The sequence below is a fragment of the Pongo pygmaeus genome, chromosome 16 (genome assembly GCF_028885625.2).
Source record: "Pongo pygmaeus isolate AG05252 chromosome 16, NHGRI_mPonPyg2-v2.0_pri, whole genome shotgun sequence".
Classification (NCBI taxonomy): Eukaryota; Metazoa; Chordata; class Mammalia; order Primates; family Hominidae; genus Pongo; species Pongo pygmaeus.
Window position 1 is genome coordinate 49,037,794 of NC_072389.2, and position 27,758 is coordinate 49,065,551.

The 27,758-nt window shown below is 44.4% G+C and overlaps 1 protein-coding gene across 3 annotated transcripts in view; it reads left to right on the forward strand.

The window, feature by feature from the left end:
• Positions 1-907: 907 nt before the first annotated feature.
• WDR76 (WD repeat domain 76) overlaps positions 908-27,758 on the forward strand; it is a 42,823-nt gene continuing 15,972 nt past the window's right edge. Inside the window, exons 1-8 of one of the 3 annotated variants that reach the window (XM_054452207.2) lie at positions 908-1,367; positions 2,226-2,627; positions 11,973-12,065; positions 13,071-13,126; positions 16,517-16,640; positions 19,323-19,424; positions 19,534-19,577; positions 20,762-20,915. In XM_054452207.2, coding sequence (XP_054308182.1) covers positions 1,308-1,367; positions 2,226-2,627; positions 11,973-12,065; positions 13,071-13,126; positions 16,517-16,640; positions 19,323-19,424; positions 19,534-19,577; positions 20,762-20,915 — 1,035 coding nt within the window. In that variant the 5' untranslated portion in view covers positions 908-1,307. Of the gene's footprint in view, positions 1,393-2,225; positions 2,628-11,972; positions 12,066-13,070; positions 13,127-16,516; positions 16,641-19,322; positions 19,425-19,533; positions 19,578-20,761; positions 20,916-27,758 lie in introns of all 3 variants that reach the window. The other 2 variants (XM_054452211.2, XM_054452209.2) reach the window with 2 other exon arrangements.

The window sequence follows — 27,758 nt, forward strand, 5'->3', positions numbered from 1 at the left end:
TTTAAGAACCCTTTAAGGACTTACAGGGTAATAACAGAAGCAGCTCCAGTTTACAAGCTGAGTCGTGTTAAAAAATATATATATATACATTGGCTAATTGGAAAGTCAGGACACATTTCACAGTAGAAAGGACTTTATAACTGCGGGGGAGACAAGGGACAGTAGGAACAAAGTCTTGAAGTCTACAAACAGTATGTTTTATACAGGACACCATGAAAAGTTTGGTTTTATCAGTAATTTTTGAGTCATGAGGGGCCTTGAAGTTGCTGTTAATATGATTAACCCAAATTACTTCACCTGTGTTCTACAATTGGGCCTTGAGTGGGAGAAGAAATGAAACTGGACAAATCTCAGGCAAGGAACAGTGTGGGACCCAACTAAGCAACCAAGGAAACAGTTTTGGGCTAGAAGGAACCTTAAAGAGAATAGCCAGAATCTTATTATTTATAAAAGAGGGTCTTGCTCTGTCGCTCAGGCTGGAGTTCCGCGCAATCACGGCTCACTGTGGCCTCATCCTTCTAGGTTCAAACCATTTTCCCACCCCTGCCTTCCGAGTAGCTGGGACTACAGACGTACAACACCACGCCGGGCTAAATTTTGTATTTTTTGTAGAGATGGGGTCTCACTATGTTGCCCAGGCTGGTTTGGAACTCTTGGGCCCACGTGATCCACTCCTCTTGGCCTCTCAAAGTGTTGGGATTACAGGCGTTAGCCACCGCTCCCGGCCTGCTAGTGTTTTTCAAAGCGACATCCCAGTACCACCAGAATCAAAATCACCAGTCAAACGTAAAAATGTCAGTTCAGCCCCAGGATATCCCTAAAGAATTTGAGTCTAGGGCTTTAAGACAGCATTTTTTTTTTTTTTTTTTTTGAGACGGAGTCTCACTCTTGTTGCCCAGACTGGAGTGCAATGGCGCGATCACAGGCAACCTCTGCCCCCTGGGTTCAAGCAATTCTGCTTCAGCCTCCTGAGTAACTGGGATTACAGACACGCGCCACCACGCCTGGCTAATTTTTGTAATTTTAGTAGAGACGGGGTTTCGTCATGTTGGCAAGGCTGGTCTCAAACTCCTGACCTCAGGTGATCCGCCCGCCTCAGCCTCCCAAAGTGCTTGGGATTACTGGCGGGAGCCACCGCGCCCGGCCAAGGCGGCCTTCTTAAGAAGCGCGCCTAAAACCCCAACTTCCCGCTCTGGCGCTGCGGCCGCTGGGGATCTGAGTGGGCTCCGCCTCGCCTCGGCCCCGCCCCTCCCGGCCTCCCCGCCGCAATCTTGGCGGGAAGGCGCCGGCCGCTAAGAAGCCGAAAGATGTCCAGGTCGGGCGCGGCGGCTGAGAAGGCGGACTCCAGACAGCGACCCCAGATGAAGGTGAGAAACGGACTGGTGCTTCCAGGTGTGCTCCTGCCTCGGTTTTTGTGAGGGTTATGCGGGACACAGGCCCGGGAGGTCGAGGGCACCTGGCACCGGGGGTAGGCGGGGGAATCCCTGCCCTGAGGCCTTCAGCTTTGATGAAAGGTTCTTATCAATAACCCTAGAAATAGTGGGAGAGTCACATCTGGGATTCCCTTTCTTCAACCTTCTTCGTTTTCTTCTGCCACAGTTATGATCACACTCTAAATAATTCCAGACAATCCGCAGCTGACAGTTGGGGTATTTGCCCCAGTCACAAATGCTAGTCATTATCATTATTGGTCTGGAAAACTCTTATGGACAAATGTGCCCACTAAGTGAATTCTATTGAGGTTAAGGTTAGTGAATTATATATCTAGATTTTGGAGGGGAAAATAAGTTTTCTTACAGGGTGTCAATTCGGATTTATTTTTTTGAGCCTAAGCCTCACTCTGTTTCCCAGGCTGGAGGGCAGTGGTGTGATCTCGGCTCACTTCAACCTCCGTCTCCCGGGTTCAAGCGATTCTTCTGCCTCAGCCTCCTGAGTAGCTGGGACTACAGGCGTGTGCCACTATGCCCAGCTAAGTTTTGTATTTTTAGCAGAGACGGGGGTTTCATCATGTTAGCCAGGATGGTCTCGATCTCCTGACCTCGTGATCCGCCCGACTGGGCCTCCCAAAGTGCTGGGATTACAGGCGTGAGCCACTGCACCTGGCCTCAATTTGGATTTATATTGTCATTGGGAAATGGGAATTATTAGATCTGTTGGGGATCCTGTAAGAAAAGGCACAGGACTTGGAATTCTAATATTCTGTTTTCTTTTGTTGATCTGAATAGGTAAATGAATATAAAGAAAATCAAAACATCGCTTATGTGTCTCTGAGACCAGTACAGACTACAGTTTTAATAAAAACAGCTAAGGTCTATCTTGCCCCCTTTTCACTCAGTAATTACCAGCTAGACCAGCTTACGTGCCCCAAATCCCTATCAGAAGAGAATTCTAACAATGAAGTGGCATGTAAGAAGACTAAAATAAAGAAAACTTGCAGAAGGATTATACCTCCAAAGATGAAAAACACATCTTCCAAGGCAGAATCCACGCTGCAAAATTCATCCTCAGCTGTTCATACTGAAAGTAACAAGTTACAACCCAAGAGAACGGCAGATGCGATGAATCTCAGTGTTGATGTGGAAAGTAGTCAGGATGGAGACAGTGATGAAGATACCACACCAGGCCTGGTAAGCACTTAATTAGTAGCTTGTTCTAGTTTCTCTTTTTTGAAATTTGAAGTTCTGATAAATCGAAGTTTTTCAAGGATCTCTCTGGTACAAACAAATTATTTCATCATCTAATGTAAGTATAAATGTAATAATAAATTTTTATTATTTTTAAGGTTTAACAAATAACTTCCTTGGGTTATTTTTGCTCTTGCTATTGATGTGTCAATGAAAGGATTGACTTAATGTTTACTCTGCTTCCCTTTTTCTTTCTCTAAACTAACTGCATATATTTTTGGGTTTAGTCATACTTTATGGTGTCTTGCTCACTTTTACATGTTTGTGTACAGCATATCAGAAGTCATCAGTTTGTGGGACATGGTATTGACTGACCTTTGATAATCAGGGTAGGGAAACATAAATTGATTCTATGGATGTGTTGAATAATATTTCCTTTAAATGCAAAAGGAGACAAATGACACAGTAGATAAGATACATGAGAAACACATTTGTTCTATGTAATTCCAATCAATTTAAGGAATTTGGTGTGTAATTTTTTTTTTTTTTTTTTTTTGAGACGGAGTCTCGCTCTGTCGCCCAGGCTAAAGTGCAGTGACGCTATCTCGGCTCACTGCAACCTCGGCCTCCCGGGTTTAATAGATTCTCCTGCTTCAGCCTCCTGAGTAGCTGGGATTACAGGCGCGTGCCACCACACCTGGCTAATTTTGTGTTTTTAGTAGAGATGGGATTTCACCATGTTTGTCAGGCTGGTCTCTAACTCCTGACCTTGTGATCCACCCGCCTCAGCCTCCCAAAGTGCTGGGATTACAGGGGTGAGCGACTGTGCCCAGCCTGGTCTGTAATTCTTTTGGCTTCTACTGCCTACCAGGAGGGCTGTGCTCCATTCAAAGTGACAAATTTTAACTGGACAAGATAAAACATACATAGCACATGACACAATGTTGCTGGAACTCATAGAACAGAAAATGATAGTAGGGAAAGGGAGATACTATAATTGAAGGCTTATTGTTATGAAATAGAAGTTTGCTTTATGCTTTCTCATCCCAGAGTTAAGAACCAGGACTCATAGTGGGACAGCATGGGGTAAATGAATTGGATTTGGGGTTGAGAGCCTAGCACGGCCACTTCTTTTTTTTTTGAGACGGAGTCTTGTTATGTCGCCCAGGATGGAGCGCAGTGGCATGATCTCGGCTTACTGCAAGCTCCTCCTCCTGGGTTCACACCATTCTCCTGCCTCAGCCTCCTGAGTAGCTGGGATTACAGGCGCCCGCCACCATGCCCGGCTAATTTTTTATATTTTCAGTAGAGACAGGGTTCCGCCGTGTTCGCCAGGATGGTCTCGATTTCCTGACCTCGTGATCCGCCCGCTTCGGCCTCCTAAAGTGCTGGAATTACAGGCATGAGCACCGCGCCTGGCCTAGCACGGCCACTTCTAAGAAACCTTGTTCCTTTAAGCAAATCACCTTAGGGGATTGGATAAAATCTGTGGTTCTCAAACTTTAGGCTATATCAAAATTACCTGGAGAGTTTGTTAAAACTCCATTGCAGGGCCCCACCAACAGTTTCTGATTCAGAAGTTGGGGCATACAATTTGCATATATTTTTTCTTTTTCTTTCTTTCTTTTTTTTTTTTTTTTTTTTAATGGAGATGTTGGGATGTTGGTGGGGTGGAGGGTGGGAGGTGTTGCCCAGGCTGGTCTTGAGTTCCTGAGCTCAACCAGTCCTCCCACCTCAGACTCCCAAAGTGCTAGGATTATAGGCTTGAGCCACCACACCCAGCCCAATTTTCATATTTAACAGTTTCCTAGAGACGCTGATGTTGTTAGTCGAGGACGGCACTTTGAGAACCACTGGATTAGGTTATCCCTTTGGCCTCTTAGACTGTAAGATTCTGAAGAAGCCGGGATCAGTGGCTCACGCCTGTAATCCCAGCACTTTGGGAGGCTGAAGCAAGCGGATCACCTGAGGTGGGGAGTTGGAGACCAGCCTGACCAACATGGAGAAACCCCGTCTCTACTGAAAATACAAAATTAGCCGGGTGTGGTGGCACAGGCCTGTAATCCCAGCTACTAGGGAGGCTGAGGCAGAAGAATCGCTTGAACCTGGGAGGTGGAGGTTGCGGTGAGCCGAGATCGTGCCATTGCACTTCAGCCTGGGCAACAAGAGTGAAACTCCGTCTCAAAAAAAAAAAAAAAAAAAAAAGATTCTGAAGAATACGGGGTAAATATAAAGCAGATTTTAGTTTGATGTAATGAAATAGGTCCGTTAATAGAGTTGCTCCTAAAGAAAAAATAAAAATAAAAAAAAAGAGGTGGACAGATCACCTGAGATCAGGAGTTCCAGACCAGCCTGCCCCAAATGGTGAAACCCCATTTCTACTAAAAATACAAAAATTAGGCCGGGCATGGTGGTTCATGCCTGTACTCCTGGCACTTTGGGAGGCCGAGGTGGGTGGATCACTTGAGGTCAGGAGTTGGAGACCAGCCTGGCCAACATGGTGAAACCCCGTCTCTCCTAAATATAACAAATATTAGCCAGGCATGGTGGTGGGCACCTGTAGTCCCAGCTACTCAGGAGGCTGAGTCAGGATAATTGCTTGAACTGAGGAGGTGGAGGTTGCAGTGAGCCGAGATCACGCCACTGCACTCCAGCCTGGGCGACAGAGCGAGACTCTGTCCCCACTTCCCCCACCAAAAAAAAAGAGAATATAAAAATTATCCAGGCATCGTGGCAGGTACCTGTAATCTGAGCTACTCGGGACGCTGAGATGGGAGAATCGCTTGAACCTAGGTGGTGGAGTTTGCAGTGGGCCGAGATCAGGCCACTGCACTCCAGCCTGGGTGACAGAGCAAGACTCTTGTTTTAAAAAAGTAAATAATAAAGCCTCCCAAATAGCTGGGACTACAGGCATGTGCCACCTTGCCCGGCTAATTTTGACTTTTTATTTTGTAGAGATGTGGGTGTGCCATGTTTATTGCCCAGGCTGGTCTAAAACTCCTGGGCTCAAGCAGGCTGCCCACCTCTGCCTCCCAAAGTGCTGGGATTACAGGTGTGAGCCACTGAGCCCAGCCAAGATACTTTTTTTTTTTGAGACAGGGTCTCACTCTGTCACCCAGGATGGAGTGCAGAGGCACGATCTCAGCTCACTGCAACCTTCACCTCCCAGGTTCAAGCGATTCTCCCATCTCAGCGTCCTGAGTAGCTGGGATTACAGGCGTGTGCCACCATGCCTGGCTAATTTTTTGTATTTTTAGTGGAGAAGGGGTTTCTCCATGTTGGCCAGGCTGGTTTTGAACTCCTGACCTCAAGTGATCTGCCTGCCTCAGCCTCTCACAGTGCTGGGATTACAGGCGTGAGCCACCGCGCATGCCATGTCTTTCTTTCTTGGTTTATTCTTTCATTTTGGTGAAGTACAGCTTTCTGAGAAAAAGTGTATACGAGGCCAATACTTTGCATATCAGAAAAAGTCTTTTTTTTTTTTTTTTTTGAGACGGAGTCTCACGCTGTCGCCCAGGCTGGAATGTAGTGGTGCGATCTCAGGTCACTGTAACTTTTTGTTTTTTTTAATAGAAATGGGGTTTCACCATATTGGCCAGGCTGGTCTCGAACTCCTGACCTCGTGATCTGCCCGCTTCAGTTTCCCAAAGTGCTAGGATTATAGGCGTGAGCCACTGCACCTGGCCTGGAAAAAGTCTTTAGCTTTATATTTGATTGATGACCTAATTGGATTTAGAATTGTAAGTTGAAAATAATTTAATCTTTCCTTAGAATTTTTAATGCATTGTTCCATTGTCTTCCAGCTTCCTTCAATGTTGAAAGTTTGTGCCATTCTGATTCTGGATTCTTTATGATCTTTTTTTTCCCGCTGCATGCTTTTAAGATCTTTCCTGGCTGGGTGTGGTAAGGCAGGCCTGTAGTTTCAGCTACTTGGGAGGCTAAGGCTGGAGCCCAGGAGTTCAAGGCTGCAGTAAGTTATAATCAAGCCAATGCACTTCAGCCTGGGTGACAGAGTGAGGCGCTATCTCTTTAAAAAAAAAATTGTGATAACATGCTGAGGCCTGGGTTCGTCTTTGTTTTTTTGTTTTTTTGTTTTCTTGAGATGGGGTCTTACCCTGTCGCCCAGGCTGGAGTGCAGTGGCAGTCTTGCCTCACTGCAGCCTCTGCCTTCTAGGTTCAAGCGATTCTCCTGTCTCAGCTTCCTGAGTAGCTAGGACTACAGGCACGCGCCACCATGCCCGGCTAATTTTTGTATTTTTAGTAGAGATTAGGTTTCACCATGGTGGCTAGGCTGGTCTGGAGCTCCTGATCTCAGGTGATCCGCCCACCCAAAGTGCTGGGATTACAGGCATGAGCCATCGCACCCGGCCTGCTTTTTTTTTTTTTTTTGAGACAGTCTTGCTCTTGCCCTGGCAGCTAGAATGCAATGGTGTGATCTCGGCTCACTGAACCACTGCCTCCCAGGTTCAAGCAACTCTCGTGCCTCAGCCTCCCAAGTAGCTGGGGTTACAGGTGTGCACTACCATGCCCAGCTAGTTTTTTTGTATTTTTAGTAGAGATGGGGTTTCGCCACGTTGGCCAGGCTGGTCTCAAGTTCCTGGCCTCTAGTGATCTGCCTGCTGGCCTCCCAAAATGCTGGGATTACATGCATGAGCCACTGTGCTTGCTTGCCTGGGTCCTTTTTCATTCATTGTGCTGCATACTCATTGGGCCTTTTTAATCTGGAAGCTCATGTCTTTAGTTTTGAGAAACTTTAAAATAATATTTGTTTTCAAACTATTATTTTTTAGAGATGGGGTCTCACTCTGTTGCCCAGGCTAGAACACAGTGGTGTCATCATAGCTTACTACAACCTTGAACTTCTGGGCTCCAGTGATCCTCCTGCTTCAGTCTCCCACTTAACGTTATTTTTCTTTTCTTTTCTTTTTTTTTTTTTTTGAGATGGAGTCTGGCTCTGTTGCCCAGGGTGGAGTGCAGTGGCGCCATCTCCGCTCACTGCAAGCTCCGCCTCCCGGGTTCATGCCATTCTACTGCCTCAGCCTCCTGTGTAGCTGGGACTACAGGCGCCTACCACCATGCCCGGCTAATTTTTTGTATTCTTTAGTAGAGATGGGCTTTCACTGTGTTAGCTAGGATGGTCTTGATCTCCTGACCTTGTGATTTGCCCGCCTCTGCCTCCCAAAGTGCTGGGATTACAGGCGTGAGCCACCGTTCCCAGCCCTTTCTTTTCTTTTCTTTTTTTTTTTTTTTGAGATGGAGTCTGGCTCTGTTGCCCAGGGTGGAGTGCAGTGGCGCCATCTCCGCTCACTGCAAGCTCCGCCTCCCGGGTTCATGCCATTCTACTGCCTCAGCCTCCTGTGTAGCTGGGACTACAGGCGCCTACCACCATGCCCGGCTAATTTTTTGTATTCTTTAGTAGAGATGGGCTTTCACTGTGTTAGCTAGGATGGTCTTGATCTCCTGACCTTGTGATTTGCCCGCCTCTGCCTCCCAAAGTGCTGGGATTACAGGCGTGAGCCACCGTTCCCAGCCCTTTCTTTTCTTTTCTTTTCTTTTTTTTTTGTTTGTTTTTTGAGACGGAGTCTTGCTCTGTGGCCCAGGCTGGATGGAGTGCAGTGGCATGATCTGGGTTCGCTGCAACCTCCATCTCCCGGGTTCAAGCAATTCTCCTGTTAATTCTCTCGGGAGTCCTCAGCCTCCCAAGTAGCTGGGACTACAGGTTCGTGTCATCACGCCCGGCTAATTTTTGTATTTGTAGTAGAGACGGGGTTTTGCCATGCTGGCCAGGATGGTCCTGATCTCCTGACCTGGTGATCTGCCCACCTCGGCCTCTCAAAGTGCTAGGATTACAAGCGTGAGCCACCACACCCGGCCTCCCATTTATATTATTTTTTAATAATTGATTCTCTTCCAATTTCTCTGCAGTTTCTCGAACAATGAATTGGATATTGGACCTCTAAGACTGAGTCTCTATTTTTTTGTCTTTTCTGTCCGTGTGTTTATCTTTTTGTTCTACTTTCTAAATTTAAGCCTTTTAATGGATTTAAAAACTAGTTATTGAGTTCTTTTTTTTTTTTATTAAGTATTTATTGATCATTCTTGGGTGTTTCTCAGAGAGGGGGATATGGCAGGGTCATAGGATGATAGTGGAGAGATGAACACATGAACAAAGGTCTCTGGTTTTCCTAGGCAGAGGTCCCTGCGGCCTTCTGCAGTGTTTGTGTCCCTGGGTACTTGAGATTAGGGAGTGGTGATGACTCTTAAAGAGCATGCTGCCTTCAAGCATCTGTTTAACAAAGCACATCTTGCACCGCCCTTAATCCATTTCACCCTGAGTTTCAGAGAGCACAGGGCTGGGGGAAAGGCCATAGATCAACAGCATCCCAAGGCAGAAGAATTTCTCCTAGTCAGAACAAAATGGAGTCTCCTATGCCCACCTCTTTCTGCACAGACACAGCAACAATCTGATCTCTCCTTTCTTTTTCCCCACACTTCCCCCCCTTCTTTTCAACAAAACCGCCATCATCCTCATGGCCCACTCCCGATGGTCGCTGTCTCTTCGGAGCTGTTGGGTACACCTCCCAGACAGGGCAGCCGGGCAGAGGCGCTCCTCACCTCCCAGACAGGGCGGCTGGGCAGAGGCGCTCCTCACTTCCCAGATGGGGCGGCCGGGCAGAGGCGCTCCTCACATCCCAGACAATGGGCGGCCGGGTAGAGGCGCTCCTCATCTTCCAGACGGGGCGGCCGGGCAGAGGTGCTCCTCACTTCCCAGACGGGGCGGCCGGGCAGAGGCGCTCCTCACTTCCCAGATGGGGCGGCCGGGCAGAGGCGCTCCTCACCTCCCAGACGGGGCGGCCGGGCAGAGGCGCTCCTCACTTCCTCCCAGACGGGGTGGCAGCCGGGCAGAGGCGCTCCTCACCTCCCAGACGATGGGCGGCCGGGCAGAGGCGCTCCTCACTTCCCAGACGGGGTGGCCGGGCAGAGACACTCCTCACTTCCCAGAGGGGGCAGCCGGGTAGAGGCGCTCCTCACTTCCCAGACGGGGCGGCCGGGTAGAGGCGCTCCTCACCTCCCAGACGGGGCGGCCGGGCAGAGGCGCTCCTCACTTCCTCCCAGACGGGGTGGCAGCCGGGCAGAGGTGCTCCTCACCTCCCAGACAGGGCGGCTGGGCAGAGGCGCTCCTCACTTCCCAGACGGGGCAGCCGGGCAGAGGCGCTCCTCGCTTCCCAGACGGGGTGGCGGCCGGGCAGAGGCGCTCCTCACCTCCCAGACGGGGCGGCCAGGTAGAGGCGCTCCTCACTTCGCAGACGGGGCGGCTGGGCAGAGGCGCTCCTCACTTCCTCCCAGACGGGGTGGCGGCCAGGCAGAGGCGCTCCTCACCTCCCAGACGGGGCGGCGGGGCAGAGGTGCTCCTCATCTCCCAGAGGGGGCGGCCAGGCAGAGGCGCTCCTCACTTCCTCCCAGACAGGGTGGCGGCCGGGCAGAGGCACTCCTCACCTCCCAGACAGGGCGGCCGGGCAGAGGCGCTCCTCACTTTCCAGAGGTTGGGCGGCCGGGCAGAGGCGCTCCTCATCTCCCAGACCGGGCGGCGGGGCAGAGGCGCTCCTCATCTCCCAGACGGGGCGGCCGGGCAGAGGCGCTCCTCACTTTCCAGACGGGGCGGCCAGGTAGAGGCGCTCCTCACTTCCCAGAGGGGGCGGCCGGGCAGAGGCGCTCCTCACTTCCCAGAGGGGGCTGCCGGGCAGAGGCGCTCCTCACTTCCTCCCAGATGCGGTGGCGGCCGGGCAGAAGCGCTCCTCACTTCCTCCCAGACGGGGTGGCTGGGCAGAGGTGCTCCTCGCCTCCCAGACGGAGCGACCAGGCAGAGGCGCTCCTCACTTCCCAGACGGGGCGGCCGGGCAGAGGCGCTCCTCACATCCCAGACGATGGGCGGCCCAGCGGAGATGCTCCTCACTTCCTATAGGGGATGGCGGCCGGGCAGAGGCTGTAATCTTAGCACTTTAGGAGGCCAAGGCAGGCGGTTGGGAGGTGGAGGTTGTAGCGAGCCGAGATCACGCCACTGCCCTCCAGCCTGAGCAACATTGAGCACTGAGTGAGCCAGACTCCGTCTGCAATCCCAGCACCTCGGGAGGCCGAGGCGGGCAGATCACTCGAGGCCAGGAGCTGGAGACCAGCCAGGTCAACAGGGCGAAACCCCGTCTCCACCAAAAACACAAAAACCAGTCAGGCGTGGCAGCGCGCGCCTGCAATCCCAGGCACTCGGCAGGCCGAGGCAGGAGAATCACAGGAGCCCGAGGCAGGGAGGTTGCAGCCAGCCGAGATCACCGCAGTACAGTCCAGCTTCCGCAACAGAGGGAGACCGAAGGAGGGAGAGGGAGAGGGAGAGGGGGAGGGGCGAGTTATTATTTTTTGAATTTTCTTACAGTATTTTGCTATTTCCTGAATATACTGTCTTGTATCTCAGGGTTTTATAAAATTAGCTTACTGTTACATTAGTGGCTTTTTAGGAGAAAGTAGAGACATGTACTTATTCACTCTACTGCATTTAAAGGACTTTTTTTGTTGGAAAAAAATAACTTTTTTTTTTTTTTTCTTTTTGAGACGGAGTTTCGCTCTTGTTGTCCAGGCTAGAGTGCAGTGGTGCGATCTCGGCTTGCTGCAACCCCCACCTCCCAGGTTCAAGCGATTCTCCTGCACCTGCCTCCCGAGTAGCTGGGATTACAGGCGCCTGCCGCTATACCCAGCTAATTTTTTTTTTTTTTTTTTTTTTTTGTGTTTTTAGTAGAGACAGGATTTCACCATGTTGGCCAGGCTGGTCTCGAACTCCTGACTTCAGGTGATCTGCCCACTTCGGCCTCCCAAAGTGCTGGGATTACAGGTGTGAGCCACCATGTCTGACCAATTTTTATATTTTTAGTAGAGATGGGGTTTCACCATTTTGGCCAGGTTGGTCTTGAACTCCTGACTTCAGGTGATCCATCTACTTCAGCCTCCCAAATTGATGGGATTACAGGCGTGAGCCACCGCCCCTGGCCAAAAATAACTTTTGTGTCATAGTACAATTAACTGCCACTAGGAAATAATTTGCTACTAGATTATACTACTTGATTTCTAATATCAAATCACTTCTTAACTGGCAAGCCATACAGATATTCTGGGGGTATCCCAAATCCAGACTTACTGCAATATCCAATCCAGCAAATGTCTGTTTTGGTAAGATAGCATGAAATGAATAGAGAAGTACAATTTGAAGTAAAGTATTCATGTACAAAATGAAACGTAGTTTTGTGAAGTGCTTTTCCTATAGATTATATAAAGTAATGGAATCTTTTTGGTGTAATTTTATAGGATGATTTTTCAGGATTGTCACCCTACGAAAGGAAGAGACTGAAGAACATATCAGAAAACGCAGACTTTTTTGCTTCTCTTCAGTTGTCTGAGGTTTGTGTGGAGTCTGTATTTAAAACCAAGACGAAGGGCCGGGAACAGTGGGTAGCGCCTGTAATCCTGTCACTTTGGGAGGCTGAGGTGGGAGAATCGCTTGAGGCCAGGAGTTTGATATCAGCCTGGGTAACATATGGAGACCCGCCGCACCCCCGCCCCCGCCAATCTCTATAAAAAGTAAATTAGTTGAGCATAGTGATGCATGCCTGGAGTCCTAGCTACTGGGGTGGCTGAAGTGGAAGGATGGCTTGAGTTTGGAAAGTCAAGGCTGCCATGAACTATGATCGTGCCACTGCATTCCAGCTTGGGCAACAGAGCAAGACCCTGTCTCAAAACAGCAACAACAAGAGCCATAAAACCCAAGATGTCATAACTCCCCCCAGATCAATAAAATACCAGGTTTCATAGTGTCAAATGAGGGAGGGTAAAATAGGAGCAGGTTTTGTGCTTAATAGGAAGAGGTTACTGTATTCCGTTGATTCTAAGCCATTATTTTTTTGTCTTTTTTTTTTTTTGAGACTGAGTTTTGCTCTTGTCGCCCAGGCTGGAGTGCAATGGCACGATCTTGGCTCACTGCAACCTCTGCCTCTGCCTCCCGGGTTCAAGTGATTCTCCTGCCTTACCTTCCTGAGTAGCTGGGATTACAGGCGCCCGCTACCACGCCTGTAATTTTTGTATTTTTAGTAGGGATGGGGTTTCACCATGTTGGTAAGGCTGGTCTCGAACTGCTGACCTCGGGTGATCTACTTGCCTTGGCCTCCCAAAGTGCTGGGATTACAGTTGTGATCCACCATGCCCGGCCTGTCTTTTTTTTGAGACAGGGTCTCGCTGCATTGCCCAGGCTGGAGTACAGTGGTGCTGATCCTGACTCATGGCCTATCTTAAGGATCTTTAGTTCCTGAATAGACGTTAGTTTAGTGTGGGTATAGTAGCAGATGCTTAATATTTTAAAAGGTAAGATACGTAGTTATAACATTTTTACATGATTTTTATACTTAACAGTCTGCTGCAAGACTCCGTGAAATGATAGAGAAGAGACAGCCTCCTAAATCCAAAAGGTAAAATATCTAGTTTGCAATGCCTGAACCATGATACATTGCTCAACTGTTTTATAATTTGAAAAAAAATGGTTTGGCATAGTAAGCTTAACAGATCATAAAGTGCTATTTAATCTCAGTCCCTCTAGGATCTCTGAGGGAATGCTACCCTTTAATAACTTTACAATTCTCATCTTCATCAAAGGAATATGAAGCAAATGAAATTGAGAGCTGAATTTTGTTTATATTTATTGTTGCTACTAATGGAGGGAAATCTTTATTTCCACTAAATTGTCACTTAGAAAACTATTATTCTTAAAGATTCTTCTACTTACTTTTAATTTTTCTAGCTATCTTTTTGCATCTCAATTTGTTTTTGTTTTCTTAGTCCTAGAATAAAGGAAAGGAATTAACATTTATTGAATATCTATGAAACATACTGCAGTGATCTAGCAATTTTGTCCTATATTATCTCATTTAACTCTGACAACCACTGTATGTGGTAGGTAATATATTCATTTTGTGAGTTAGAAATCAGGCTCAAAAGATAAAATTGTTGGCTGGGTGCGGTGGCTCATGCCTATAATCCCAGCACTTTGGGAGGTTGAGGCAGGGGGATCACCTAAGGTCGGGAGTTCAAGACTGGCCTGACCAACATGGAGAAACCCCATTGCTACTAAAAAAAAAAAAATTAAAAATTAGCTGGGTATGGTGGCACATGTCTGAATCCCAGCTACTCAAGAGGCTAAGGCAGGAGAATCGCTTGAACCCGGGAGGCGGAGGTCATGGTGAGCCAAGATTGCACCATTGCACTCCAGCCTGGGCAATAAGAGTGAGACTCCATCTCAAAAAAAAAAACAAAACAACTATTTGCTGAAAGTCAAAACAGCTTATAAGTGATAGCTTTAGGATTTGAACTCCAGGGTTTTTAAATTTTGAATTATCTCCATTGCATTTTAGCAGTGCTTACGTATAAATGAAGAAACTAAAATCTTGGTATCATTAGCTCATTTGTTTAGTGCCAGTTCCTAATGAAATGTAGCTTCATTTACTTGGTTTGATTCTGTTACAGGACAATTAGCTTGAGAAAAGCTAGACCTTTAATCATGGCCCAGTATTTTCAAGTGTGAAAAGTTACTATAAGAGGAACATCATTAACACTGGAAAAACAGTAGCACTGGTCCTGTTGCCAGCTGATTAGTAGCTTTACATTTGCATGTTTTTTATTAGCCAAGATTGGTGATTTCTTCCTAAATCACAAAATTCTAGCCCTTAATAGTTGTATAGGTAGTAGCAAGTTGATAGCATGGAAGCTGTATAATGTACAGGAGAAAGTGTAGCCTTTGAGATTTAGCAAATTTGGGTTCAAGTTTTGATTCAGTCACTTACAGCTATGATAGTAACCTTGGATACTTTATATACTTTTTCTTTCCTTTTCTGTAAAGCTGGCATTATGCTAATCTAGAAGGATTTAAATTTTTTGAAAATTATTAAATATACATATAAAAAGGTACATATAATGTATTTGTGTAGCTGAAAAATTATACAGGTCCCATCCATGTACCTGCCATCCAGGTTAATACAAATTTCGAGTACCCCTGAAGGCCCATATATACCCGTCCCTCCTGATACAACCACTTTGCTGAATTTTGTGGTAATATTTCCTTGCATTTATTTATTGCTTTTTTTTTTTTTTTTTGAGATGGAGTCTTGCTCTGTTGCCCAGTCTGGAGTGCAGTGGCGCGATCTCGGCTCACTGCAACCTCCACCTCCCAGGTTCATGCCATTCTCCTGCCTCAGCCTTCCGAGTAACTGGGACTATAGGCGTCCACCACCACGCCCGGCTAATTTTTTGGATTTTTAGTAGAGGCGGGGTTTCACCGTGTTAGCCAGGATGGTCTCGATCTCCTGACCTCGTCATCCGCCTGCCCCGGCCTCCCAAAATGCTGGGATTACAGGCGTGAGCCACCGTGCCCAGCCTATAGTTTCATTTTTATTTATTTATTTTTTTGAGACAGTCTCGCTCTGTTGCCCAGGCTGGAGTACAGTGGTATGATCTTGGCTCACTGCAGCCTCTGCCTCCCAGGTTCAAGCAATTCTCATGCCTCAGCCTTCTGAGTAGCTGGGATTACAGGTGCTCATGACCATGCTTGGCTAAATTTTGTATTTTTAGTAGATACGGGGTTTTCGCCATGTTGGCAAGGCTGGTCTGGAACTCTGGACCTCAAGTGATCCACCCACCTCAGCCTCCCAAAGTGCTGGGATTACAGGTGTGAGCCACTGTGCCTGGCTATTGATTTATAGTTTTACTACCAATGAGTGTATCCTTAAACACTATATTGTTTAGCTTTGTCTTTTTTTGGTGTTCACATACAATATGCCTTTTTTATATTCTGAGATTTTCTTATTTTGCTCATCTTTACATATTTATGCTTTTCAATTTACCCATGTTGATGTGCACAGCTTTATTTCATTATTTTTTTCTGCTATATGATATTCCACTGTATGAATGTACTACATTTTATTCCACTGTTGATGAACAATTGAGTTGTTATTTTTATTATGAAAAGTGCTGCTCTAAACATTCTTAAGTCTCTTAGTGCCTATGTATGGGAGTTTCTCTAGGAGTAGATTTCTAGGATTGTGTGACAGCCCATATTCCATATACTCAGGTGTCTTTTTTGAGGATTAAATATGAGATGGAATGTTGACTACAGTTTTTAGTATATAGTGTACTTTCAATCAATAATAGGTTTTACTAATTCTCGAAGTAATGTGGACTATAACTGATAATTTTTTATGTGAATTTTTGGAAATAATTTCAGAGGCTTCTCTTTCCCCAACATTTTAAAATGAATTACTTTTTTTAAAATGAAAAAATTGTGCATAAAAAAATAGAGAATGTATATTATTTAAAAAGTAAACTACAGTGTATGGAAGGGAATGCAGTGAAATGTTTTAAGTTTCCTTCCTATTTTAGACCTTAGTTTTCCAGGCCTTTTCCCTAGAAGTAGTAGTTTTATGTGTATTCCTCCATAGGTAACCTCAGCATGTACAAATGTATGTGTATATGTAACCTTTTTTTAAACACGTACTGGTCTTTGTTTTTGCTTTTTATAACCGAGGGTTCCTTTCAGCAGTGCATAAAGATCTATATCATTCTTTTTATGGCTGCATATTATTCTATTAACTATGTATACCATAATTTAACAGACCTCATCTCCTTTTGATGAACATTTAGGTTTGTTTTTTCCATACTTCTTATTAAAATAATTGTGGCCATGTATATATATATCTATGTAATTTATAAATATATCTGTGGGATATATTCCTAGAAGTTATCTCTTTAATATTAGTAAATACATTTTATTGTTTTGTGAGTGTAACATGAGTTTTTCCCCACTCCTTTAGAAAGAAGCCTAAGAGAGAAAATGGGATTGGATGTAGAAGGTCAATGAGATTACTAAAAGTTGATCCTTCGGGAGTTTCATTACCAGCAGCTCCAACACCGCCGACATTAGTAGCAGATGAAACTGTAAGAAAATGTGTAAATATAATATTTTAATGTAATAAAATACTGAAAAATTTGAAGTGTTTGAAACTAGACTAAAAGTTCATTAAATTATGTTTAATTTTATATTTCATTAATACTTGAATGTTGTATGGTTTTGTTTTGTTTTGTTTTCTTGAGATGGAGTCTCACTCTGTCGCCCAGGCTGGAGTGCAGTGGCATGATCTTGCCTCACTGCAACCCCTTCCTCCCGTGTTCAAGTGATTCTCCTGCCTCAGCCTCCTGAATAGCTGGTATTACAGGCACATGCCACCATACCTGGCTGATTTTTTATATTTTTGGTAGAGATGGGGTTTCACCATGCTGGCCAGGCTGGTCTTGAACTCCTGACCTGAAGTGGTCTGCCTGCCTCGGCCTCCCAAAGTGCTGGGATTACAGGTGTGAGCCACTGTGTCCGGCCCGTTTGTATGGTTTAATGAGTAAGATTTTGAAGTCGTAAAGACTGGATTGGATTCTGTATTTCTGCAGGACTTACCTGCTGTAGGATTGTGGGTGAGTTAATTAACCTTTCTGATTGTTTCCCCATTAAAAAAATGTCAGCAATAATAGAACCCTCAGTAAATACGTACAATTTTACGTCAGTTTAAAAAAAAACCTCAAAGAGCTACTGTTAAGATAAATGAAATCATATCTATAAAGTTTCTCACATATTAAGGGCTTAGTAATCAATAGAATATAGTTATTAATGTTAATAAATAATACGTGATAATGTGTAGTTTAATTTTAGTGAGTAGAGTTTTATTTAGCAAACATTTTCTAAATATTTTTTATTCAAGAACACCTATTTTTAATACTTTATATGTAAGTATTTAATTGTAAATAGGAAGATAGCACTAATTAGGCTGGTGCTTTGGGAGCAAATTGCAAATCTAGGTGTTATGGGAAGCAGCATACAAGAGTAGCTTCAAATATTTTTGAAGCCTCAGCCCACAAGAAATATATTTATGGCCAGGTGTAGTGGTCCATGCCTGTAATCCCAGCACTTTGGGAGGCTGAGGCAGGAGGATCGCTTGAACCTAGAAGTTTGAGACCAGCCTAGGCAACATCAAGAAACCCTGTTCTTACAAAAAAAATACAAAAATTAGCTGGGTGTGGTCGCATGTGCCTGTAGTCCCAGCTCCTCAGGAGGCTGAGGTGGGAGCATCACTTGAGACATTAATTAAAAAAAATATATATATATATATATATATTTACATTGTAAGCATCACACATATATGCAACTGAAACCACAGTTTGTCAAATGACACTTACTACGTGTGGTGCACTTTGGTATTTCTTTTTTTTTTTCTTTTTGAGACAGTCTCCCTCTGTCACCCAGCCTGGAGTGCAGTGGCACAATCTCAGTTCACTGCAACCTCCGCCTCCCGGGTTCAAGTGATTCTCATGCCTCAGCCTCCAGAGTAGCTGGGACTATAGTTGTGTGCCACCACGCCTGGCTAATTTTTTTTTTTTTTTTTGAGACAGAGTCTTGCTCTGTTGCCCAGGCTGGAGTGCGGTGGCGTCATCTCGGCTCACTGCAAGCTCTGCATCCCAGGTTCATGCCATTCTCCTGGCTCAGCCTCCCGAGTAGCTGGGACTATAGGCACCTGTCACCGCGCCTGGCTAATTTTTTTGTATTTTTAGTAGAGACGGGGTTTCACCGCGTTAGCCAGGATGGTCTTGATCTGACCTCATGATCCACCCGCCTCGGCCTCCCAAAGTGCTAGGATTACAGGCGTGAGCCACCGCGCCTGGCCCATGCATGGCTAATTTTTGTATTTTTAGTAGAAATGGGGTTTTGCCATGTTGGCCAGGCTGGTCTAGAACTTCTGGCCTCAAGCTATTTGCCTGCCTCGGCCTCCCAAAGTGCTGGGATCACAGGTGTGAGCCATGTACCTGGCCTGGTATTTCTATTCTGTTCTCATTCGCTAAAACAAATTGCTAGTTGTGACATATTAACATGATTTCTCACCCATTAATTGGTTACAAACTGTTTAAAAAAATACTAATGTAGATATAATACTGAGTAATGAGTTAAGATAATCTGAGTCAATTCTCAGCTTCTCCAGTTATTGGCTGTGTGACTTTGGGCAAGTTAACTCCTCTTAAGTTTCTGGTTTTTTTTTTTGTTTTTTTTTGAGATGGAGTCTCGCCCTGTTGCCCAGGCTGGAGTGCAATAGCGCAATCTCGGCTCACTGCAACCTCCACCACCTGGGTTCACATGATTCTCCTGCCTCAGCCTCCTGAGTTGCTGGGATTACAGGTGCCTGCCACCACGCCCAGCAAATTTTTGTATTTTTAGTAGAGATGGGATTTCACCATATTGGCCAGGCTGGTCTCGAACTCCTGACCTCATGATCCACCTGCCTCGGCCTGCCAAAGTGCTGGGATTACAGTCTCTAAGTTTCAATCCACTGTCTTTAAAATGTGATACCTCATTTGCTAGGTTGTTGAGAGGATTAAATGAGATAATACATGTTATTATTACTTTATAGGGTACCTGGCATTCATTTATTGAACAATTATTTTGAATGTCCATGATATGCCACAATTACTGTTGATGTTGAAAGTGAAGTTGTGGGGAAAACAGACAAATACCCTTGCCCTCTTTGTGTTTACATTCTAGGGCAGGGAGCCCAACAAATAACTTTTTATTTTTTATAACAGCCTTTGTTACCTCCTGGGCCTTTAGAAATGACTTCTGAAAATCAAGAAGACAGCAATGAACGATTTAAAGGATTTCTGCAGACATGGGCAGGAATGAGCAAGGTATCACTTGGGAAGGCTAATAGCCTTTAGAATCATCTGTTAAGGAAATATATATATGTAAAAATATATACATATTAACTTAGTTCTTTGATCTCTCCTAATGTTTCAGCCAAGTAGTAAGAACACTGAGAAGGGGTTATCTAGCATTAAAAGGTAAGTTGAAATTCCTTGTGTTTCTTTTATATTTTTTGAGATGTTTGAGTTTAAAGACTATACACCATTTTAGGGAATTTTGAAAGTGAGATGAAATGTTTCCACCCTAACAACTGTTGTTTTTGTGTATTTCCTCTCAAGTGTTGCCATATACAATACCACTAGGATATAAGCTTCATGAGGGCAAGAATTCTATTTCAATAACCAGAACAGTGCCTGGCACATAATATATGTTCAATGTTGAATAAATGAGTGAATCCACATACATTTTTACTATATGTTGTAATGTATATACAATTTTGCATTACACTTTTTTCTTTTTCTTTTTTTTTTTTTTGTTTTTTGAGACAAAGTCTCCCTCTATCACTTAGGCTGCAGTGCAGTGGCACTATCTTGGCTCACTGCAACCTCCGCTTCCTGGGCTCAAATGATCCTCCCACCTCAGCCTCCCAAGTAGGTTGGACTACAGGCGTGCACCATCACATCTCACTAATTTTTGTATTTGTAGAGATGAGATTTTGCTGTGTTGCCCAGGTTGGTCTTGAACACCTGGGCTCAAGTGAGCTGTCTGCCTTGGACTCCCAAAGTGCTGGGATTACAGGTGTGAGCCAGTGTGCCTGGCCTGCGTTGTTTTTTTCATTTGTGGTTGCATGTTACTAGAGTCTTTAAAATTATTGAATAATTATAAAATATTCCATTGAGTAGAAGGAGTTCACTTCTCCTCCTATCTGGTTGGTATTTGTGGTTGTTTTCTATTTAGCTTTGTGTGTTTGTGTATGTGTTTGTTGAAGTATATGGATTATTTCTTTAGGTTAGATTTCCAGAAGTGAGATTAATGCGTCAAATATTGTGAACATTTTTATGGCTTTTAGTACACATTGCCGAATTGTTGCTCAAAGGTCTTTTTTTTTCTTCTGAACATTTTATATGAACTTACTCTTCCATTAGCAATATGTGTGAGTATGTGTATTTAACTGCAGCCTACCAGTTTTTGGTGTTATTAAAATTATCAAGGGTAATTTAAAAAGTGAAAGAGTATTGCTTAATTTGATTTCGTTGGTTACCAGGAGATTGAATAGTTCCCATATTTATTTGCTAATTGTGATTTTTCTTTTTGAATAATCTTTTATTTTGACTATTGAGATTGGTTTTACTTACAAAATTTAACTTTGTAATTTTCTTAGCTACAAAGCCAATTTAAATGGCATGGTCATTAGTGAAGATACTGTTTACAAAGTTACCACAGGCCCAATATTCTCTATGGCTCTCCACCCATCAGAAGCTAGAACTTTGGTAGCAGTTGGGGCCAAATTTGGGCAAGTTGGACTTTGTGATTTGGTAAGTTATTAAATTTCTTGAATATATTATAGTTTGACTAAAGCAAATAGTGTGGAAGAGAATAGGCTAGAGCCATGTGTTTATAAATGTTGCGTGAGACTTACAGTTTTGGGCTTTATGATGCTTTATGATTCCAAATTTTAGAAATCTGGAGGAATTTAAATTTGCTTTATAGAACTTTAATATTTTTAGCTTGAATATCATTAACCATCTGGTCATAAATTAACTGCCAGAAAACTTTGTTACACTTTGTGTGATCTTTTCACATACACATTTAAAGTGGCCGGGCGCAGTGGGTCACGCCTGTAATGCCAGCACTTTGGGAGGCTGAGGCAGTCAGATCACCTGAGGTCAGGAGTTCGAGACCAGCCTGGCGAACATGGTGAAACCCCGTCTCTACTAAAAAATACAAAAATTAGCTGGGCGTGGTGGTAGGTGCCTGTAATCCCAGCTACTCAGCAGGCTGAGGCAGGAGAATTGCCTGAACCCAGGAGACGGAGATAGGAGTGAGTCGACACTGTGCCATCCAGCCTGGGTGATAGAGTAAGACTTCGTCTCAAAAAAAAAAAAAAAAAAGAAAGGGCTGGGAGTGGTGGCTCACGCCTGTAATCCCAGCACTTTGGGAGGCCGAGGCGGGTGGATCACGAGGTCAGGAGATCGAGACCATCCTGGCTAACACAGTGAAACCCTGTCTCTACTGAAAAACCCCGTCTCTACTAAAAATACAAAAAATTAGCCGGGCGTGGTGGCAGGCTCCTGTAGTCCCAGCTACTCGGGAGGCTGAGGCAGGAGAATGGCATGAACCTGGGAGGGGGAGCTTGCAGTGAGCCAAGATCGTGCCACTACACTCCAGCCTGGGCGACAGAGCGAGACTCTGTAGAAAAAAAAAAAAAAAGATCAAAGTTTAGTTTTCTTTTTTTTGGAGAGGGAGTCTTGCTCTGTCGCCCAGGCTGGAGTGCAGTGGTGTGATCTCGGCTCACTGCAAGCTCTGCCTCCCGGGTTCATGCCATTCTTGTGCCTCGACCTCCCGAGTAGCTGGGACTACAGGCGCCTGCCACCACGCCCAGCTAATTTTTTCTATTTTTAGTAGAGATGGGGTTTCACCATGGTCTTGATCTCCTGACCTCGTGATCTGCCTGCCTTGGCCTCCCAAAGTGCTGGGATTACAGGCGTGAGCCACCGCACCCAGCCCGAAGTTTAGTTTTCTAGTTGTGTTTAAAATGTGGTCTGCTATGGTCTGAATGTTTTTGTCTCCCCCAAAATTCATATGTTGAAATGCTAATCCCTATGGTATTAGGAGGTAGGACCTTTGGGAGGTGATTAGGTCATGAATAAGATTAGTGCCCTTATAAAAGAAACCCAAGAGAGACCACTGTCCCTTCTACCATGTGAGGACACAGCTAGAAGGCACCAACTATGAACCAGAAAGTAGGCCCTTACCAGACACTGAATGAACTGGAACCTTGATCTTGGTCTTCCTAGTCGCCAGGACTGTGAGAAATGCTGCTGTTGATAAGCCACTCAGTTTATGGTATGTTGTTTTAGCATCCCAAATGGACTAAGAAACAGTTTCTAAGCTGTATCAAAATATCTTCCCAGGGACCTGCTTTGGAATGATTTTAGTCATCTTTGATGAGTCAGAAATAGATACTGAATTCCATTCATTGTGCATATAATTCTGCATGAAATGCTGTCTGTTGTTACAAAATTGAGAAAAGTCAAGTTAATGTTCTCTGAATTTATTTTCTTATTGGGGAAGAAGACCAAAGACATGAAAAATGCCATAAGGACAATTAATGAAGATGAAGAAATAGTGGTGACTTGAAGTTGGTTGGGGTTTATAAACAAAATTTGCAAGTCTGAAGACAGAAACCAAGTTCTTATTTTGGGATCATAGATTCTCCCTTATTTTGATAAGATGTGAGTGGGGATAGGAGGTGATAGGATTTAGCAAAGAAAACTGAAGCAAAAAAGTGGGAAGAAGATCAGAATAGTATGTTTTAGAAGCCAAGAGATGAGTTTCAAGGATGGGAGGTTGGCAGAGCCTTTTGCACAGAAGTTAAAAGAATGGAGAAAAGGCCATTGATTTTGAAAATAGGGTACCATTAGTGAGTTGAGAGAATAGCTTTGACAATGAGGTAAGTAAGGAACAAAGGCTTTAGGAGATTAAGGAAGTATAGGGGTAATGAAAGAACTGGAGAAGCATTGGATAGAGACTACTTTTTTTTTTTTTTTTTTCCTGCCCCTGAGATACGGTCCCACTCTGTTGCCCAGGCTGGAGTGCAGTGGCATGATCATAGCTCACTGCAGCCTCAACTTCCCAGGCTCAAGCAATTCTCCACCTCAGCTTCCTGAGTAGCTGGGACTATGGTCATGTGCCACCACACCTGGCTAAGTTTTTTATTTTTTGTAGAGACAGGGGTCTCACTATGTTGCCTAGGCTCATCGCAAACCCCTGAGCTCAAGCACTACACCTGCTTCAGGCTCCCAAAGTGCTGGGATTACAGGTGTGAGCCACCACACCCATCTGAGACTACTTTTTGAAGAATTTTGGAAAGGAAAAACTGAAAATTAGCATGATTAAATGAAGATTTTTTTGGATGGGTTGATCTGTATATAATTTAAGACATACATAAAAATCCTTTTTTCATATCTTTCCTGATGACTCCAAAAATCTGTATTACGGCTGGACGTGGTGGCTCACCCCTGTAATCCCAGCACTTTGGGATGCCAAGGTTTGGCAGATCGCCTGAGGTCTGGAGTTCGAGACCAGCCTGACCAACATGATGAAATCCCATCTCTACTAAAGATACAAAATTAGCCGGGCACGGTGGCACGTGCCTGTAATCCCAGCTACTTGGGAGGCTGAGGCAGGAGATTTGCTTGAACACAGGAGACGGAGGTTGCAGTGAGCCGAGGTGGCGCCATTGCACTCCAGCCTGGGAAACGAGCAAAACGCCACCTCAAAAAAAAAAAAAAAAATCTATATTACTAGGTCTCTGTAGTCCAGTATCTCCATCAACCTAATTTTCCAGGATATTTGCCAATCTCATTAACAGATTTAGCAAGTCTAAAAGCAATATTATCTTGTCTATCCTGTGCTCACAGTTTCCCCAGTTTTTTTAAAAAATGGCTTCATTGAGGTAATAATTTACATATCATAAAATCCTATTTAAAAAATGTAAAATTCAATGCTTTTTTTTTTTTCTTTTTTTTTTGAGATGGGAGTCTTGCTCTGTCACCCAGGCTGGAATGCCGTGGTGTGATCCCGGCTCACTGCAATCTCTGCCTCCTGGGTTCAGGTGATTCTCGTGCCTCAGCCTCCTGAGTAGCTGGGATTACAGGCGCTCGCTGCCACACCTGGCTAATTTTTTTTTTTTTTTTTGAGATGAGTCTTGCTCTGTCGCCCAGGCTGGCGTGCAGTGGCGTGATCTCAGCTCACTGCAACCTCCGCCTCCTGGGTTCAAGCAGTTCTCTGCCTCAGCCTCCCAAGTGGCTGGGATTACAGGCATCCGCTACCACGCCCGGCTAATTTTTTTGTTTTTTTAGTAGAGATGGGGTTTCACCATCTTGGCCAGGCTGGTCTTGAACTCCTGACCTTGTAATCCACCCGCCTCGGCCTCCCAGAGTGCTGGGTTTACAGGCATGAGTCACCGTGCCCAGCCTAATTTTTGTATTTTTTGTAGAGATGAGGCTTCTCCATGTTGGCCAGGCTGATCTGGAACTCCTGACCTCAAGTGATTCACCTGCCTCGGCCTCCCAGAGCTGGGATTACAGGCGTGAGCCACTGTGCCTGGCCTCAGTGGTTTTTAATAAGTTTACTCAGTTGTTTAATTATCATAGTCTGGTTTTAGAACATTTTCATCATCCCTGTAAGATCCCTCATGCTGGCTGGGTGCAGTGGCTCATGCCTGTAATTCCAGCACTTTGGGAAGTCGAGGCAGGAGGATCGCTTAAGCCCACTAATTCGAGACCTGCCTAGGTGACATAGTGAGATGCCTGTCTCTTAAAAAAAAAAAAAAAAAAAAAAAAAAAAAGGCTGGATGTAGTGGTGTGTGCCATTAGTCCCAGCTACTCAGGAAGTTGAGCTGGGAAGATCACCTGAGCCCAAGGAGGTTGAGGCTGCAGTGAGCCGTGATTGTGCCACTGTACTCCAGGCTGGATTGACAGAGTGAGACCCTATCTCAAAAAAAGAAAAAAAAATTCACTTACTGCAATAAGAAAGAAGCAGAACCTAATGTAGTATACTTTAAAAACTAGCTACCAAGGAGAAAAACAAATCCTGTAGCAGAGCTAGGAGACAGCATAATTTAGCTTCTGCCCTGCCCCGTGTGCAGAATCTATACTGGTAAATTGACCAAATCCTGAGAATTTTCTGTATTATCAAAAGTAGAGAGAAGCACATTGGGTATTCCGATTTTCCCTCTTTTGAATGAGGAATGGGGAAGTGGTTGCTGGGGGAAAATCAGGAAAAATAGAAGAAGTAGGGACAGTGAATAGTAGAACTGATTGTCTTCAAAGGAAGTTTTCTTGGCCCACGGGAGTGGTAAGACCCTCCACTGCCATACAAGTAGGTGGTATGAATCCTGGTATAAAATAATGAACAAGGCCAGGCGCAGTGGCTCACGCGCCCAACACTTTGGGACCCTGAGGCAGGTGAATCACCTGAGGTCAGGAGTTCAAGATCAGCCTGGCTAACTAACATGGTGAAACCCTGTCTGTACTAAAAATACAAAATTAGCTGGGTATGGTGATGCACACCTGTAATCCCAGCCACTTGGGAAACTAAGGCAGGAGAATTGCTTGAACCCGGGAGGCAAAGGTTGCAGTGAGCTGGCATTGCACCACTGCACTCTAGCCTGTCTCTAGCCTGGGCGACAGAGTTGAGACTGTTTTCTTGTTTGTTTGTTTGTTTTTTTGAGACAAAAAAACTGCATTTCAGATTACCTGCTGTCTCAACATGGTGAAATCCCGTCTCCGCTAAAAATACAAAAATTAGCCAAGCATGGTGGTGGGTGCCTGTAATCCCAGCAACTCAGGAGGCTGAGACAGGAGAATCGCTTGAACCTGGCAGGTGGAGGTTACAGTGAGCTGAGATCTTGCCGCTGCACTCAAGCCTGGGTGACAGAGTGAGACTCCATCTCAAAAAAAAAAAAAAAAAAAAAAAAGACTGTTGGAGGAAGGGTTAGAATAATATTCTCAAATCAATATAAATTATCTAAAATTAACAGTTTAAAAAATAAAAAGCATAATGACTACAATTGCTTTTTGTTTTATACTTTTGCCATTGTAGAAGATAATGTCTCTGTAAATACTTGAAATTCAAAAATTCCTTTAGCTTCATTTTCTTATATTATTTTGACAGATTTATGTGTACCTATACAGATAGAATGATAGAGAAGAAATTTTAAAAAAGGACCATGCTGTATATGCTGTTTTAAATCACATTAAATTTAACTATAAAGATGTCTATAATCTCAGTATTTCAATGATAATTTTGGTTAATTTTAGATTTGGAATTTTTTTTTTTTTTTTTTTTTTTTTTTGAGACGGAGTCTCACTTTGTCGTCCAGGCTGGAGTTCAGTGGTGCGATCTTGGCTCACTGCAACCTCTGCCTCCCTGGTTCAAGCAGTTCTCTGCCTCAGCTTCCTGAGTAGCTGGAATTACAGGCGTCTGCCACCACGCCCGGCTAATTTTTATATTTTTAGTAGAGACGGGGTTTCACCATCTTGGCCAGGCTGGTCTTGAATTCCTGACCTCATGATCCACCCACCTCAGCCTCCCAAAGTGCTGGGATTACAGGTGAGCCACCATGCCTGGCCTGGAGTGATTTTTTTAAAACTTTCATCTTTGTACATTTCTGCATTGTTTGAGCTCTTTATAACAAGAGAAAATTTTATTTTTCTAGAAAACAAATGCTATAAACAAATATGTCAGTAGTTTCTAACTCTGGTAACAGGAAGAGGATGTGTGATTATAATTTTTTCTCTTTCTTTTAAAGAATACTTCTCTCCATTTTAAAATTTAAAATTAAAAAGAAAACAAAAATGCTTGACCATTTCAGAGTAGAGTAAGCCAGATTTAGAGGTGATTCTTTGTCTGGTTCATAATATGCCATATGGCATAGAAACATAACTTGTTCTGAAAAGTGACTTTTCAGGAGTTGGCAATCCAGTTGTGGAAAGGATAGTCCTTAGGAGTAGGTATATTAATATGGAAATTCAAATACATGCATTTTTATGGTGTTATTTTTTTATTTTATTTAATTTATTTATTTTTTTTGAGACGGAGTCTCGCTCTGTCACCCAGGCTGGAGTGCAGTGGTGAGATGTCGGCTCATTGCAAGCTCCACCTCCCGGGTTCACGCCATTCTCCTGCCTCAGCCTCCCGAGTAGCTGGGACTACAGGTGCCAGCCACCACGCCCAGCTAATTTTTTGTATTTTTAGTAGAGATGGAGTTTCACCATGTTAGCCAGGATGGTCTCGATCTCCTGACCTCGTGATTCGCCTGCCTTGGCCTCCCAAAGTGCTAGGATTACAGGCGTGAGCCGCTGTGCCCGGCCATTTTTATGGTGCATTTAGAGGACAAAGTATGTTTAAAACTATTATCTTTGTCCCAGGACCAAATACGTTATGAAAATTACGCTGAAAATGAGTAAGTTAATATTATACAGAAGAAGCCTGCTGCAGAAGCAAAGTGGTAAGGTACTGATACTGTTTTAGTTAGTAATTATACCATGTGTGAAATAGAGTAGATTTCTCATTTCCTGAGGATTTTATAAACTGACAGTAATATATAAACTATTTTGTTAGTTACAGAAAGCTGGTCACTGTTAAAATTA